General features: G+C 46.4%; 1 protein-coding gene across 4 annotated transcripts in view; it reads right to left on the reverse strand.

The window, feature by feature from the left end:
- LOC140426651 (uncharacterized) overlaps positions 1–17,619 on the reverse strand; it is a 140,185-nt gene that overhangs the window by 4,062 nt on the left and 118,504 nt on the right. For 3 of the 4 annotated variants that reach the window (XM_072511732.1, XM_072511731.1, XM_072511733.1), the window contains exons 8-9: positions 5,673–5,794; positions 1,665–1,834 (exon numbers count right to left, since the gene is read on the reverse strand). In XM_072511732.1, the coding sequence (XP_072367833.1) occupies positions 1,665–1,834; positions 5,673–5,794 (292 nt within the window). Of the gene's footprint in view, positions 1–1,664; positions 1,835–5,672; positions 5,795–17,619 lie in introns of those variants that run through there. The other variant, XM_072511734.1, reaches the window with a different exon arrangement.

Below are 17,619 nucleotides of genomic sequence, written 5' to 3' on the forward strand. Positions count from 1 at the left end.
CTAAACCAGCATTCATTGCCCATCCCTAATTGCCTTTGAGATGGCGGTGGTGAGCTGTCTTCTTGAACTGCAGGTCTACAAAACTATGAGGGGCATAGACAGAGTGGATAGTCAGAGGCTTTTCCCCAGGGTAGAGGGGTCAATTACTAGGGGGCATAGGTTTAAGGTGCGAGGGGCAAGGTTTAGAGTAGATGTACGAGGCAGGTTTTTTACACAGAGGGTAGTGGGTGCCTGGAACTCGCTACCGGAGGAGGTGGTGGAAGCAGGGACGATGGTGACATTTAAGGGGCATCTTGACAAATACATGAATAGGATGGGAATAGAGGGATAGGGACCCAGGAAGTGTAGAAGATTGTAGTTTAGTCGGGCAGCATGGTCGGCACGGGCTTGGAGGGCCGAAGGGCCTGTTCCTGTGCTGTACATTTCATTGATCTTTGTTGTTTGCTGCAGTATCTGTGGTGTAGGTACACCCACAGTGCTTTTAGGAGGGAGTTCCAGGATTCTGACCCAGCGACAGTGAAGGAACGGCCATTTATTTCCAAGTCTGGATAGTGAGTGACTTGGAGGGGAACCTCCAGGTGGTGTTCCAATGCATTTGCTGCCATTGTGCTTCTAGATGTTAAAGTCGCGAGTTTGGAAGGTGCTGTCGAAGGATTTTGGTGCATTGCTGCAGTGCCTCTTGTAGATGGTACACATGGCTGCCACAATGCGTCGGTGGTGGAGGGAGTGAATGTTTAAGTTGGTGGGTGGGGTGCCAATCAAGCGGGCTGCTTTGTCCTGGATGGTGTTGAGCCTCTTGAGTGTTGGAGCTGCACTCATCCAGGCAAGTGTGGAGTATTCCATCACACTCCTGACTTGTGCCCTGTAGATGGTGAACAGGCTCTGGGGAATCGGGAGATGAGTTACCGCAGGATTCCTAGCCTCTGACCTGCTCTTGTAGCTCGTGTTTATATGGCTGCTGCAGTTCAATTTCTGGTCAATGGTAATCCCCCAGGATATTCACAGTGGGGGTTTCAGCGATGGTAATTCCATTGAATGTCAAAGGGTAATGGTTAGATTCTGTCATGTTGGAGATGGTAATTGCCTGGTGCTTGTGTGGTACAAATGTTACTTGCCAATTATAATGAGGGCTCATCAAGAGGCATTCTGATATATCAACTTCAACAATTAATGGGCAGTGTCGCTGAGACCCCCATTACCCTCAAAGCAAGACCATGATGTCTTCAAAATCAGACAAAAGATGCACTTCCCACAGAAATTTGGGGAAGAGGAGATGGCACTAATCAGACCGTGTACCAAACAACTGCAAGATTCTGGGAGGGGTGGTCGTTCTGCAGGCTGTATCCATAACCATGGAATCTAAGAGAGAAGACATAAAATAACCAGAAGTGTGGAGTGGAGACATCAGCCCAGAATTTTGCTCGAGTGTTCTTCCTCAGAAAAGTGCTCACAACTTGAATGTGCAAGTTCTTATTGAATGGCAGAACAGGCTCGAGGGGTCATGGACAAACAGGATTTGTATCACACTTCCCAGTCAAGTTACTGCGGTGCAATGGATCAGTGCCAAGAAAACCTCAGGCCATTCATAGCTAATAGATGGTCCTATAAATGAAAAAAAACCTTAGGTCTTTCACGGGGGCTAAACTCCGCATCCCAGTACTCACGTCCACACGATCTAGAGATGAGAAATCCAAAAGGTCCATGGGCCGGTTTGGACAGTTCAAGAATGAAGCTGGCATCAGCGAATGTCTGAGTCACTCTTGGGTGATTGGGCAATCTAGTGTCTTCCACTCTGAGCGATGTGATTGACCTGTGGCCAGAAGGCTTGGCCTCGCTGTCAACAATGGAAAGAAGACATTTGCACAAAGCATACACATCACAACACAACTACGCCCACCTCCAATGTCCTGTGTAGACCCACCTGACTAAACATTATCTTCTTGTGAGACAGAACCACACAAAGGTGTTGGTGTCTCCGTGGCACGGACACAAACCCACATTGGCACAGTTACATCATTTCCTGTTGCGTTTCAAGCCTACCTTTGGAATCCCAAGGGAATAAAGCGGAAGAGCAGAAGGATGGCCAAGCCACTCCCTGTCCAATACTCCAATAATGCTAACAGCAGCTGCTGGCCTCAGAGATCAACAGGAAGGCTGAGGATGTAAACCCAACTGTGAAGCTGTGTGGCTTGATGGGTCATACTCTTGCTTTGGAGTACAAAGGCCACGGGTTCAGGCTGGCCTCCAAAGCCTCAAGCACATGACCCAGGCTGACCCTCCAGTGCAGTGCTGAGGGAGTGCTGCATAGTCGGAGATGCTGTCTTTCAGATGAAATGATAAAACAACGATTCCTGTGCCCTCTCTGATGTAAAAGTTCCCATGACACATCCCACGGAACTAACTTGTCAGGGCGCTGGGACCCTGAGAGAAGGTACGGCAGGAATAGATGCACAGCCAAAATTAGAAGAAACATCCAGTGAGTCAGGAAGGCATTGAATGTCTAGACCATTTAAATCACCAGGAAGATAGGCAAGATTGGATGGTATTTATTTTAATGCAAGATGTCTGACGAACAAGGCAGTCTGAGTCTATACGGGATAGACCATTTAGGACAGGGATGGAGTTGAGGCCAAAATACTGCATGTTTTCAAGAAGGAGTTAGAAATTGCACTTAGGGTGAAGGGGATCAAAGGATATGGGGGGAAGGCAGGATTAGGCTATTGCGTTGGATGATCAGCCATGATCATAATGAATGGCGGAACAGGCTCGAAGGGCCGAATGGCCCCCTCCTGCTCCTATTTTCTATGTTTCTATACCAGTGTTTCTAAGGCAGATGAATTGAGGGTGCAAATTAAAGCATGGAGATATGATATCATTGCCGTCACTGAGACATGGTTGAGAGAGGGGCAGGATTGGCAGCTCAATATTCCAGGATACAGGATCTACAGGCGAGATAGGAAAGGAGGTAAAAGAGGAGGTGGTGCAATTTTGATCAGGGCATTAATTACAGGACATGCTGTTCGGTAATTTGGACATTCAGAATTCTCCCTCAGTGTGCCGAGACAGGCGCCGGAATGTGGCGACTAGGGGCTTTTCACAGTAACTTCATTGCAGTGTTAATGTAAGCCTACTTGTGACACTAATAAAGATTATTATTATTATTTTATAGACGGGCTGGTCAGATGGGCTGAACAGTGGCAAATGGAATTCAATTGGACAGGCGTGAGGTGATGCACTTAGGCAGGACAATGGAATACATGATAAACGGCAAGATCCTGGCAAGCACCGAGGATCAGAGAGGGACCTTGGTGTGCATGTACACCTGTCCCTTAAGGTAGCAGAGCAGGTGGATACAGTAATTAAGAAGGCATATGGTATACTTGCCTTTATTAGCCGAGACATAGAGATTAAGTGCAGGGAGGTTATGCTTGAACTGTATAAAACGTTAGTTAGGCCACATCTGGCGTATTGTGGCAGTTCTGGAATCCACATTAAGGAGAGATGTGATAGCACTTCCAGTGCCAAGGAGATTTACCAGGATGTTGCCTAGTCTGGAGAGTTTTAGCTCTGAAGGGAGATTGGACAGACAGGGGTTGTTTTCCTTGGAGCAGAGGAGACTAGGGGGAAACATGATTGAGATGAATAAAATTATAAGGGGCATAGATAGAGTCGGCAGCTATAAATATTTCCCTTTGGTGAAGGGGTCGGCGACAAGGGCGATTTAAGGTAAAAAATAGATGTGGGGAAAACCTTTTTACCCAGAGGGTGGTGAGAGTGTGGAACTTCCTGCCTGAGAGGGTGGTGGAGGCAGAGACCCTCATAACAGTTTAGAAGTGTTGAGATGTGCACTTGTGATGCCAAAGCATACAAGGCTATGGGCCAAGTGCTGGAAAATGGAATTAGAATGGTTAGAACATAGAACATACATTGCAGAAGGAGGCCATTCGGCCCATCGAATCTGCACCAACCCATTTAAGCCCTTGCTTCCACCCTATCCCCGTAACCCAATAACTCCTCCTAACCTTTCCCTGCTTTGTGAGGCAGTCTTAAGTTGCCTGGAATGCTAGCAGCACTGTTTGGAGCTGCTCTTGTGTATAAGTTATTGCAAATTATTACTGGTGTGGTGACGGAACCCCTGCCTCCTGTGGATTAATACAGGGATGAAGGCTTAACTGAACCCCGAGAGATGGTGGTGGTGGGACTTCATCTTGCACTGTTTGTATCTCTGGAGCAATGAACACGCTCAAGAGAGAGACTATTTTTTTTCCAATTAATGGGCAATTTAGCGTGGCCAATACACCTAATTGCACACCTTTGGGTTGTGAGGGTGAGATCCATGCAGACATAGGGAGAATGTGCAAACTCCACATGGACAGTAACCCAGGGCCGGGATCGAACCCAGGTCTTTGGTGCCATGAAGCAGCAGTGCTAACCACTGCGCCACTGTGCCTCCCCCACCCCCAAAGAGAGAAACTAAAAGAGAAATAACAAGGGTAAATAGTCACAGTGGGCTGATTAGGCCTGTAATTCTCCTGCCTTACATTAAATAAGTGGATTTGTTAGGTACTAGTCTTAGCATATTGAGGGACAGTGGGTAGTGCCTCTGCCCCTGAACCAGGAGCTCCGGGTTCAGGACTTGTTGGCCAAGGAAGGTGCGGTCAAACAGATTGATTATCAACCTGCAAATCCTTCTAAACATGCCAATGGCAGATGGGGTAAGAGTGCCAATCCTCAGTAACGGCAGTCTGCATCCTATACTCAAGTCTCCAAAGCGGGAGTTGAACCTACAACCGCCTGACTGGGTGGTTAGAGTGCTATCACCGAACCCACAGCTGACACCAGTACCATGGATCACTCTCAAGAGGAAGTTTCAGCCAATCAGAGCTTGAGTTAGGAAACGCTCTCCCAGAAAGTCTCAAACTCATGGACAGATGCAACTAGGAAATCCCCCTCAGGAAAATATTCTACTTTACTTTACTGAACCCCGGGTTAAAAAAAACATCTCCAGCCATTGATAACCCATCAACTCTCACCATCTGGGCTCAAATCTACAAGAGGAGGTGCCAGGTAAAGCTGCAGCTCACCCCAGCCATTGAGCATCTGAAAAAAGGGGTTGGAACTGGTCAAAATTGAACTGTGGATGTTAAATTAAAACGGTGCCGACAAGGCCTCAATGGGGGTGATGCCCCCTTCACACTGAAGCTTAAACTGGGCAATGCCAACATTAAAATTGGGGAAGTGTAAGAATTGGAGGTGTGAGACATTTTGAAGATTTGTTGGGCTTTAGGCGATAGAGATAGAAATATAAAGATAGAGATAGAGGCAGTTACAGATGCCATGGGGAGGATTTGAAATCCTCAAAGGCTCCTATTTTGGGGGCAGCACGGTGGCACAGTGGTTAGCATTGCTGCCTACGACGCTGAGGGCCCGGGTTCGAATCCCGGCCCTGGGTCACTGCCCGTGGGGAGTTTGCACATTCTCCCCGTGTCTGCGTGGGTTTCACCCCCACAACCCAAAGATGTGCAGGGTAGGTGGATTGGCCACGCTAAAATTGGCCCTTAATTGGAAAAAATAATTGGGTACTCCAAATTTTTAAAAAACGGCTCCTATTTCATCTTTGCCTTTCCCATGCCTTCACCACGACTCAACCTTTACTGGCACCACCGACCTACCTGCGTCCCAGGCTGGTCTCTGCCACCTCCCCCACCACGTATGAACTATATCGATTCTTCTTCTGCAGGAAGTGAAGAGATTGAAAAGATGCAGTTTTCCTCAACTGGGCCAATGGGGACACCTAGTGGGAGATAACAGAACCGCATTATCCAGCCAATCCATGCATTTTCATTCATAGAGCCATAGGCTGGTATTCCCGAGGCCCACCCGTCAGCCGTAGGATTCACAATGGCCCCCTGAATCCCCCAGCGGGCCAAGATCGGGCATCAAACTGGCCCTGAGACTCCCAGCCCACCCCGCCCACCATAACGGGTTTCATAATGTCCCCGACGAGCTTCCTGCCCCAACCCAGTGGGAACGTGCAAATAGCTCATTGGAGCCGCTTTGCATGCATATACAAGCGGCGGCCAATTCACCCTGCCTCCTGGGATTCGCCACACCATCACCACCCCCCCCCCCCCCCCCCCCCCCCCCCAAACCTGAGAATCCTGCTGGTGTGAATCGGTACAGGTGCTGAGAAACATAGACTTACAGTCCAAGGGGGGGGGCGGTGTCCAGAACCAGGAGTCACAGTCTGAGGATTCAGGGTAAACCATTTTGGACAGAGATGAGGAGACATTTCTTCACACAAAGAGTGGTGAGCCTGTGGAATTCATTACCACAGGAAGTAGTTGATGCTAAAGCATTGAATATATTCAAGAGGCGGCTAGATATAGCACTTGGGGCGAATGGAATCAAAGTTTATGGGGAGAAAGCAGGACTAGGCTATTGAGTTGGATGGTCAGCCATGATCGTGATAAATAGCGGAGCAGGCTCGCAGAGCCAAAGGCCTCTTCCTGCTCCTATCTTCTATGTATCTATGTACCTCCCAACAATTTCCTCCAGGGTACCGAGGAGGGCCCTTCATGGAAGGTGGGGGTCAGGGGGCTTGTCCTGGGCTGGAGGGGCTCAGGTCAGGGGCCTTTCCTGGGATGGGGCTCGTTTGGCTGCTCTCCCCATTCTGCAGGCTTTAAAATCCATTAAAAAAGTCATTCAGTATCTCAAAAATACACGTCTCTCACAATAAAGTGAAAGTAATTCTATCTGTACCCCTAAACCTTTTAAAACGTCTGTCAGCATGCCACATTCAAAGATCTTTGAGATGAAGGTCAAAGTTATCCCTTTAATGTGGTGAAAACCTTTGAAGTAATGTTCTCAGTCAATTTCATTGCCCTTTAAAGTATAGAAGCCTGTTTGTATGTCTAGAAGGCTAAAAGCTTTGAACTGCATTGTTTACATTCAATTTCACGCCCCCCCCCCCCCCCCCCCGCCCCCCACATCCCACACACACACACATGGTTAGTGACCTTCCTGCCACTGGAAACTATTTCTCCCTCTTATCAAAATCCCTCCTAATTGTAATCATCTCGATGACTTTGTACTTAAGGAGATTTTTCCCAGCTGGAGGTGCCACTGTAACAAGGAGATGTTGAATTATTTGGATTGTGTAACACACAAACAGGACATTCGGCCTAACCAGTCTCGGTGTTTATACACCACACAAGCCACCTCGCATTTGAATGATCTCTTCCCACCCAGCCCCCCTCTGTTCTCAGTCACGTCCACATCAAGCCTTCCCTGGAACACCTCGATGAAATCTCTTTCTACTCTTCAAACCCGTGCCCCTTATTTTGGACTCCTACCCCATCTCCCTGTCAGAGTCCTTCCTCATTTTAAAGGCCTTAATCAGACTTGTCAGCCTCTTCCTTTCTAGAATAAAGAGCCCCTTCACCCCCACGCGCCCCGACCCCCACCATTCAATCTTTCCTGAGATTGGCATCCAGAAATTCTGGAGGGTAGAGTTTATTGTCTGCACCTTTTTCAGTACTTTTCCAATGTTGGAAAGACAGGATATCCTTGAGGGGAGGCAAGGGCAGAATCCATTTGGTTAGAGTTGAGAAGCAAACAATCACGCAATCTGAGGGCATCCTATAGGCTTCAGAAACAAATATGCAGGGAAATGATAAAAATATACAAGAAGTGGTGATTGTGGTGACTTCAATTCCCCAAATACTGATTAGGATAATGTTGGAGTAAAGGGTAAAATGGAGTTGTAATTCCTGAAATGTGCTCGGAATAACTTCCTTGATCAGCAATTCTTGGCATAACTGGAAAGAATCTGCTGTTGGAAAATGAGGTGGGCCGATTGGACCGTGTGCCTGAGGGGGAACATTTGGGTAAGAGTGATCAGGGTTTAGCATAGTAACAGAGAAAAGCAAGGGACAATATAATATAGAATTTCTAAATTGGAAGTGGGTTCATTTCAGTGCAATGAGAAGAGATGTAGCAAGAGTAAAATGGAAACCAGAACTGACAATGGGTGGTCTTTAAGGAAGAGATACTTCAGGTAAAGGCTAGGTACATTCCAACAGGGTGAAAGGTAAGGGAGCCAAATACAGGGTATCTGGGATGATGAAAGAGATAGAGATTATTAATAAACAAAAAAATATTGATGCATGTCAGGTGAATTCTTCAAGTGAGAACCAAGGTCAAATACAATAGGTGAAGAGGTGATATGAAGAGGAAAATAAGACAGACAAAGAGAGAATATGAGAATAGAATGACAATCAACACAAAAAGGAATCTAAAAACCCTGGTTTAAAATACATACAGGCAGTATGTATGATAAAGCAGTAGTTAAGGTGTCGTAAAAGGTGAGGTCATTATTCATTCCAACCACTTGGTTGGTTACAAATAAAGAGCTAATGGAACATAGTTTATATTTTGGATGGTTCCCTGGAGGGTAGATAATTTATGAGGGAATGTATTTAGTTCATAGAACTTAGTGGGATACAGATGGTATAATTAATGGGTGGAGCCAGGTCTGTCTGTAGTTTTGCAGTCTATTATAAGATTTAAAGTTGAACAGCAATTTTGCCAAATGCTGTTAGGTTGAGAAGTTTGCCACAGGAGTTGGGTCTGACAAGACAGAGTGTGCTGGATTTGTTCTGGAAAGGGTCTCTCTTTAAAAGTATTTATACAGAAGACCGCAAGTAAACCTACTGTGTTAACTGTATTTATAAGTGGAACTATATTGGGTTGTTTAATTGGAATTAATGGCAGGTGTAGATAGTAAGCTCAAGTTTTTCCCTTTTATTTAAGAACTGTTCAACTGATCATTTTAAAGCTATTTATTTGATGTTAATGTGGTTATCTGTGTTTCAATTAAAGATTATTTTAACATAAAAGATACCTATCGATCAGAGTCATCATTCCTAGGGTGAGGTATCCTTTCCTCACAGTTTACAAATAGAAAAATTCTTTGGGGCTCTCATTCTAACAAAAACTGGGGGCCTGGTTCGGTATCCTAACACTTAATACAGATGGCTTGCATCCCAGGTTGCTAAAGGAAGTGGGGGTGGAGATAATGGATGAGTTTGCCATAATCTTTCAATCTCTCCTATACAAGGAGCTCACCCCAGTCCAACGCCGGCATCTCCACATCATACAAGGAGGTGACAGAGGATCGGAGACTGGCAAATCTGATAACAGTCCAAGGAACTTGAGAGCAGCACGGTAGTACAAGTGGATAGCACTGTGGCTTCACAGTGCCAGGGTCCCAGGTTTGATTCTCCATTAGGTCACTGGCTGTGCGGAGTCTGCACGTTCTCCCTGTGTCTGCGTGGGTTTCCTCCGGGTGCTCCAGTTTCCCCCCACAGTCCAAAGACGTGCTGGTTAGCTGGATTGGTCATGATAAATTGCCCTTAGTGCCCAAAAAGCTTAGGAGGGGTTATTGGGTTACGGGGTTAGGGTGGAAGTGAGGACTTAAGTGGGTTGGTGCAGACTCAATGGGCCAAATGGCCTCCTTCTGCACTGTATGTTCTATGTTCTATGATCTACATACCAATTAATTTAACTTCAGTGACGGCTAAGGTTTTGAAAACCATAATCAGGGAAAAGAAAAATCAACAAGCACTCTGCGAGATTTAAGTTAATTAAGGAGAGCCAGCATAGATTTGTAAAAGGCAGACTTAACTAATTGAATTTGTTGATGAAGTTACATAAAACTAATTAAACTCCATAGCATAACTAAGGATAATGTTGAGTGATATTTTTTTTTTTTTAGTTTAGAGTACCCAATTGTTTTTTTCTCCAATTAAGGGGCAATTTAGCGTGGCCAATCCACCTAACCTGCACATCTTTGGGTTGTGGGGGTGAGACCCACACAGACACGGGGAGAATGTGCAAACTCCACACAGACAGTGACCCGGGGCCGGGATCGAACCCGGGTGCTCAGCGCCGTGGGCAGCAGTGCTAACCACTGTGCTGCCCGATTGAGTGATATTTCTAAAATGAAAACCTAATTAAGTAAGACATAATAAGGATGGCAGGACAGGTGACGTGTTGCCGCTGTAGCATGTGGGAGCTGCTGGACACCAGTGTCATCCATGGTGACAGTAAGTGCGGCTCGAGGAACTTCGGCTCAGAGTTGATAAGTTGGGGTCTGAGCTTTGGACAATGCAGTGCATCAGGAAGGGGGAAAGTTACCTGGACACTTTGTTCCAGAGGGTAGTCACACACCTTAGGTAAAGTATTTCAGATATGGTCGATAGTCAGGGACAGTATGGGAACCCAAAAGGTAGCAATGGAGCAGACTCAGCCCTTGTTATTTCACCAAGAGGTTTGACGTTCTTGCAGCTTGTATGGGCGAGGGCCAGGGCTGCAGGGAGGATGAGCAATCTGACTACGGGACCATAGTTCAGATGCCAATCACATTGGGGGAGTAAAAAGAAATGTAGTTGTGGTGGGGGATGGTATAGTTAGGAGGGTGCCTGTGAGAGGAGGTTTGGAAAGTTAAAGAGCAAGAGTAAAGCGATAGAGCAAGACAGAGATACAGGTAATGCTAACCAGAGTGTGACAGGAAGGGCCGAGTGTACAAGCAGGAGGGTGCACCAACAAATAAGGTCAGAGCAGGGACAAATGGTTGAAAGACAGAATTAAAAGCTCTTTATCTGAAAGGTGGATACATTGACAGAGCAAACAGAAATGAATGTATATATGATATGGGGCTAGATTCTCCTTTCTGGAGACTAAGTGCTCCCGCCAGCAGGGACTCATGACTGGTCTCCACTGGCACTAGGAGTGGCGTCCAGGTGCAGTTCATTCTCCTTTTCCATGCTAATTGATGCCGGATTCCCAGCAATGGGCCGCCATAATGCAAATCCTGCACTCCCCCCTGCGCTGCCAAGTAGGGGTATCCTCCCCTCCCCCACCACAACTGGAATAACGGGTCAGCCACACATGCATGAGGGTGGCTCAACCCCTCCCCAGCCACCCCATCAGAACCCCCATCAAAGAACCCCCAACAGAGTTGGGAGGTCCAAAACGTAGGACCTCAAAGGTAGTAATCTTGGGATTGCTACCAGTGCCACGTGCTGGTCAGAGTAGGAATGACAGGATAGACAGGGTGAATGCACGGATTGAGAGATGGTGCAGGAGGGGGGATTCAGATTTTTGTGACATTGGAACTGGTTCTGGGAGAGGTGGGACCATTCCAAATCGGACGATCTACACCTGGGCAGGACTGGAACCAATGTCCTAGCCGGGTTGTTTGCTAGCGCTGTTGGGGAGAGTTTAAACTACATTGCAGGAAGTCGCAGGGTAGTAAAGAGAGGATAGAAACAAAAGTCAGTAAGGAGAAAAGTGGAAGGCAGAGAAATAGATTGAACTGCATTTATTTCAATGCAAGAGGCCTAACGGGCAAGGCAGATAAACTCAGGGCATGGATAGATACATGGGACTGGGATATTATAGCTATTACTGAAACATGGCTAAAGGAGGGCAGGACTGGCAGCTCAATGTTCCGGGGTACAGATGCTATAGGAAAGATGAACCAGGAGATAGGAGAGGTGGGGAGTTGTATTATTGATGAGGTACAGTATCACGGCAATACAGAGAGAGGATATATCCGATGGTTCGTCCACTGAGTCTATATGGGCAGAACCGAAAAATAAGAAAGGTGAGATCACTTTGAGAGGACTGTACTATAGGCCCCCAAATAGTCAGCGGGATATTGAGGAGAAAATATGTAAGGAGATTACAGATAGCTGCCGGAAAAATAGGGTGGTAATAGTTGGGGACTTTAACTTTCCCAACATAGAACATAGAAAATACAGCACAGAACAGGCCCTTCGGCCCACGATGTTGTGCCGAACCTTTGTCCTAGATTAATCATAGATTATCATTGAATTTACAGTGCAGAAGGAGGCCATTCGGCCCTTTGAGTCTGCACCGGCTCTTGGAAAGAGCACCCTACCCAAACTCAACACCTCCACCCAACACCAAGGGCAATTTTGGACACTAAGGGCAATTTATCATGGCCAATCCACCTAACCTGCACATCTTTGGACTGTGGGAGGAAACCGGAGCACCTGGAGGAAACCCACGCAGACACGGGGAGGATGTGCAGACTCCGCACAGACAGTGATCCAAGCCGGAATCGAACCTGGGACCCTGGAGCTGTGAAGCAATTGTGCTATCCACAATGCTACCATGCTGCCATTAAGAACAAATAAATCTACACTATATCATTTCACCATAATCCATGTACCTATCCAATAGCTGCTTGAAGGTCCCTAATGTTTCCGACTCAACTACTTCCACAGGCAGTGCATTCCATGCCCCCACTACTCTCTGGGTAAAGAACCTACCTCTGATATCCCTCCTATATCTTCCACCTTTCACCTTAAATTTATGTCCCCTTGTAATGGTTTGTTCCACCTGGGGAAAAAGTCTCTGACTATCTATTCTATCTATTCCCCTGATCATCTTATAAACCTCTATCAAGTCGCCCCTCATCCTTCTCCGTTCTAATGAGAAAAGGCCTAGCACCCTCAACCTTTCCTCGTAAGACCTACTCTCCATTCCAGGCAACATCCTGGTAAATCTCCTTTGCACCTTTTCCAAAGCTTCCACATCCTTCCTAAAATGAGGCGACCAGAACTGTACACAGTACTCCAAATGTGGCCTTACCAAAGTTTTGTACAGCTGCATCATCACCTCACGGCTCTTAAATTCAATCCCTCTGTTAATGAACGCGAGCACACCATAGGCCTTCTTCACAGCTCTATCCACTTGAGTGGCAACTTTCAAAGATGTATGAACATAGACCCCAAGATCTCTCTGTTCCTCCACATTGCCAAGAACTCTACCGTTAACCCTGTATTCCGCATTCATATTTGTCCTTCCAAAATGAACAACCTCACACTTTTCAGGGTTAAACTCCATCTGCCACTTCTCAGCCCAGCTCTGCATCCTATCTATGTCTCTTTGCAGCTGACAACAGCCCTCCTTACTATCCACAACTCCACCAATCTTCGTATCGTCTGCAAATTTACTGACCCACCCTTCAACTCCCTCATCCAAGTCATTAATGAAAATCACAAACAGCAGAGGACCCAGAACTGATCCCTGCGGTACACCACTGGTAACTGGGATCCAGGCTGAATATTTGCCATCCACCACCACTCTCTGACTTCTATCGGTTAGCCAGTTCGTTATCCAACTGGCCAAATTTCCCACTATCCCATGCCTCCTTACTTTCTTCAGAAGCCTACCATGGGGAACCTTATCAAATGCCTTACTAAAATCCATGTACACTACATCCGCTGCTTTACCTTCATCCACATGCTTGGTCACCTCCTCAAGGAATTCAATAAGACTTGTAAGGCAAGACCTACCCCTCACAAATCCGTGCTGACTATTCCTAATCAAGCAGTGTCTTTCCAGATGCTCAGAAATTCTATCCTTCAGTACCCTTTCCATTACTTTGCCTACCACCGAAGTAAGACTAACTGGCCTGTAATTCCCAGGGTTATCCCTATTCCCGTTTTTGAACAGGGGCACGACATTCGCCACTCTCCAATCCCCGGTAACACCTCTGTTGACAGTGAGGACGAAAAGATCATTGCCAACGGCTCTGCAATTTCATCTCTTGCTTCCCATAGAATCCTTGGATATATCCCGTCAGGCCCGGGGGACTTGGCTATCCTCAAGTTTTTCAAAATGCCCAACACATCTTCCTTCCTAACAAGTATTTCCTCGAGCTTACCAATCTGTTTCACACTGTCCTCTCCAACAATATCGCCCCTCTCATTTGTAAATACAGAAGAAAGGTACTCGTTCAAGACCTCTCCTATCTCTTCAGACTCAATACACAATCTCCCGCTACTGTCCTTGATCGTCAATCTCATATTTCTCACATATGTGTAAAAGGCCTTGGGGTTTTCCTTGATCCTACCCGCCAAAGATTGTTCATGCCCTCTCTTAGCTCTCCTAATCCCTTTCTTCAGTTCCCTCCTGGCTATCTTGTATCCCTCCAATGCCCTGTCTGAACCTTGTTTCCTCAGCCTTACATAAGTCTCCTTTTTCTTCTTAACAAGACATTCAACCTCTCTTGTCAACCATGGTTCCCTCACTCGACCATCTCTTCCCTGCCTGACAGGGACATACATATCAAGGACACGTAGTACCTGTTCCTTGAACAGTTCCACATTTCACTTGTGTCCTTCCCTGACAGCCTATGCTCCCAACTTATGCACTTCAATTCTTGTCTGACAACATCGTATTTACCCTTCCCCCAATTGTAAACCTTGCCCTGTTGCACGCATCTATCCCTCTCCATTACTAAAGTGAAAGTCACAGAATTGTGGTCACTATCTCCAAAATGCTCCCCCACTAACAAATCTATCACTTGCCCTGGTTCATTACCAAGTACTAAATCCAATATTGCCCCTCCTCTGGTCGGACAATCTACATACTGTGTTAGAAAAGCTTCCTGGACACACTGCACAAACACCACCCCATCCAAGCTATTTGATCTAAAGAGTTTCCACTCAATATTTGGGAAGTTAAAGTCACCCATGACTACTACCCTGTGACTTCTGCACCTTTCCAAAATCTGTTTCCCAATCTGTTCCTCCACATCTCTGCTACTATTGGGGGGCCTATAGAAAACTCCTAACAAGGTGACTGCTCCTTTCCTATTTCTGACTTCAACCCATACTACCTCAGTAGGGTGATACTCCTCGAACTGCCTTTCTGCAGCTGTTATACTATCTCTAATTAACAATGCCACCCCCCACCTCTTTTACCACCCTCCCTAATCTTATTGAAACATCTATAACCAGGGACATCCAACAACCATTTCTGCCCCTCTTCTATCCAAGTTTCCGTGATGGCCACCACATCGTAGTCATAAGTACCGATCCATGCCTTAAGTTCACCCACCTTATTCCTGATGCTTCTTGCGTTGAAGTATACACACTTCAACCCATCTCCGTGCCTGCAAGTACTCTCCCTTGTCAGTGTTCCCTTCCCACTGCCTCATTACATGCTTTGGCGTCCTGCATATCGGCTACCTTAGTTGCTGGACTACAAATCCAGTTCCCATTCCCCAGCCAAATTCGTTTAAACCCTCCCGAAGAGTACTAGAAAACCTCCCTCCCAGGATATTGGTGCCCCTCTGGTTCAGATGCAACCCGTCCTGCTTGTACAGGTCCCACCTTCCCCAGAATGCGCTCCAATTATCCAAATACCTGAAGCCCTCCCTCCTACACCATTCCTGCAGCCACGTGTTCAGCTGCACTCTCTCCCTATTCCTAGCCTCGCTATCACGTGGCACCAACATTAATTGGGACACCCATAGCACTAGGGGTTTCGATGGAGATAAATTTGTCGCATGTATTCAGGAAGAATTCCTCAATCAATATGCGCTGGCCCGACTAGTGCGGGGGCAAAACTTGACCTCCTCTTGGGGAATAAGGAAGGGTAGGTGACGGAAGTGTTAGTGTGGGATCACTTTGGGACCAGTGACCATAATTCCATTAGTTTTAAGATAGCTATGGAGAATGATAGTTCTGGCCCAAAGGTTAAAATTCTAAATTGGGGCAAGGCCAATTTCGATGGTATTAGGCAGGAGCTTTCAAAAGTTGATTGGGGTACCTGTTTACAGGCAAGGGGGCAGCTGGTAAGTGGGAGACTTTCAAAAGTGTGTTTGCTAGGGTTCACATTCCTCTTAGAGTGAAGGGTGAGGCTGGTAAAAATAGGGAACCCTGGATGACTCGGGATATTAAGGCCATGGTCAAAAGGAAGAAGGAGCCATATGACATGCATAGGCAGCTGGGATCAAGTGGATCCCTTGAAGAGGATAGGGCTTGTCGGAATAGAGTTAAGAGAGAAATCAGGAGGGCAAAAAGGGGACATGAGATTATGTTGGCAGATAAGGCAAAGGAAAATCCAAAGAGCTTTTACAGACACATAAAGGGTAAAAGGGTGACTAGGGAGAGGGTAGGGCCTCTTGAGGATAAACAGGGTCATCTATGTACGGATCCACAAGGGATGGGAGAGGTCCTAAATGAATATTCCTCGTCAGTATTTACTGTTGAGAAAGGCACGAATATTAGGGAAATTGGGGAAATAAAAAGTGATGTCTTGAGGAGTGCACATATTACAGAGAAGGAGGTGCTGGAGGTATTAAAGCGCATCAAGATAGATAAATCCCTGGGACTTGATGAAATGTATCCCAGGACGTTGTGGGAAGCTAGGGAGGAAATTGTCGGCCCCCTAACTGAGATATTTGAATCATCGACAGCAACAGGAGAGGTGCCTGAAGATTGGAGGCTAGCCCAAATTGTGTGCCCTTGGTTTAAGAAGGTGTGTAGGGATAAGCCTGGGAACTGCAGACCGGTTAGCCTTCCTTCTGTAGTGGGTAAATTGTTAGAAGGTATTCTGAGGGACAGGATCTACAGGCATTTAGACAGGCCAGGGCTAATTAAGGAAAGTCAGCGTGTCTTTGTAAGGAGAAAATCATGTCTCATGAATTTGATTGAGTTTTTTTGAAGGAGTAATCATAGATTATCATAGAATTTACAGTGCAGAAGGAGGCCATTCAGCCCATCGAGTCTGCACCGGCTCTTGGAAAGAGCACCCCACCCAAGGTCAACACCTCCACTCTATCCCCATAACCCAGTAACCCCACCCAACACTAAGGGAAATTTTGGACACTAAGGGCAATTTATCATGGCCAATCCACCTAACCTGCACATCTTTGGACTGTGGGAGGAAACCGGAGCACCTAGAGCAAACCCACGCAGACACGGGGAGGATGTGCAGACTCCAAGAAAGTAGATGAGGGCAGTGCAGTTGACGTTGTCTACATGGACTTTAGCAAGGTCTTTGGCAAGGTACCGCTTGCTCGGTTGTTGCAAAAGGTTAAATCTCACGCAATCCAGGGTGAGGTAGCCAATTGGATACAAAATTGGCTTGGCGACCAAAGCCAAAGGGTGGTTTTGCAGGGTTGTTTATCAAACTGGAGGCCTGTGACCAGCGGTGTGCTTCAGGGATCGGTGCTGGGTCCACTGTTATTTGTTATATATATTAATGATTTGGATGAGAATGTAGAAGGCATGGTTAGTAATTTGAAGATGACACCAAGATTGGTGGCATAGTGGATAATGAAGAAGGTTATATAAGATTGCAACAGGATCTTGACCAATTGGCCAGTGGGCCGATGAATGGAAGATGGAGTTTAATTTGGATAAATGTGAGGTGATGCATTTTGGTAGTATCAAATCAGGGCAGGACCTACTCAGTTAATGGTAGGGAGTTGGGGTGAGTTACAGAACAAAGAGATCTAGGGGTACAGGTTCATAGCTCCTTGAAGGTGGAGTCGCAGGTGGACAGGGTGGTGAAGAAGGCATTCAGCATGCCAGGTTTTATTGGTCAGAATATTGAATACAGGAGTTGGGACGTCTTGTTGAAGTTGTACAAGACATTAGTAAGACCACACATGGAATACTGTGTTCAGTTCTGGTCACACTATTATAGGAAGGATATTGTTAAACTATAAAGAGTGCAGAAGAGATTTACGAGGATGCCCAGGACTTGATGGTCTGAGTTATAAGGAGA

This window comes from Scyliorhinus torazame, chromosome 7 (genome assembly GCF_047496885.1).
Source record: "Scyliorhinus torazame isolate Kashiwa2021f chromosome 7, sScyTor2.1, whole genome shotgun sequence".
NCBI lineage: Eukaryota > Metazoa > Chordata > Chondrichthyes > Carcharhiniformes > Scyliorhinidae > Scyliorhinus > Scyliorhinus torazame.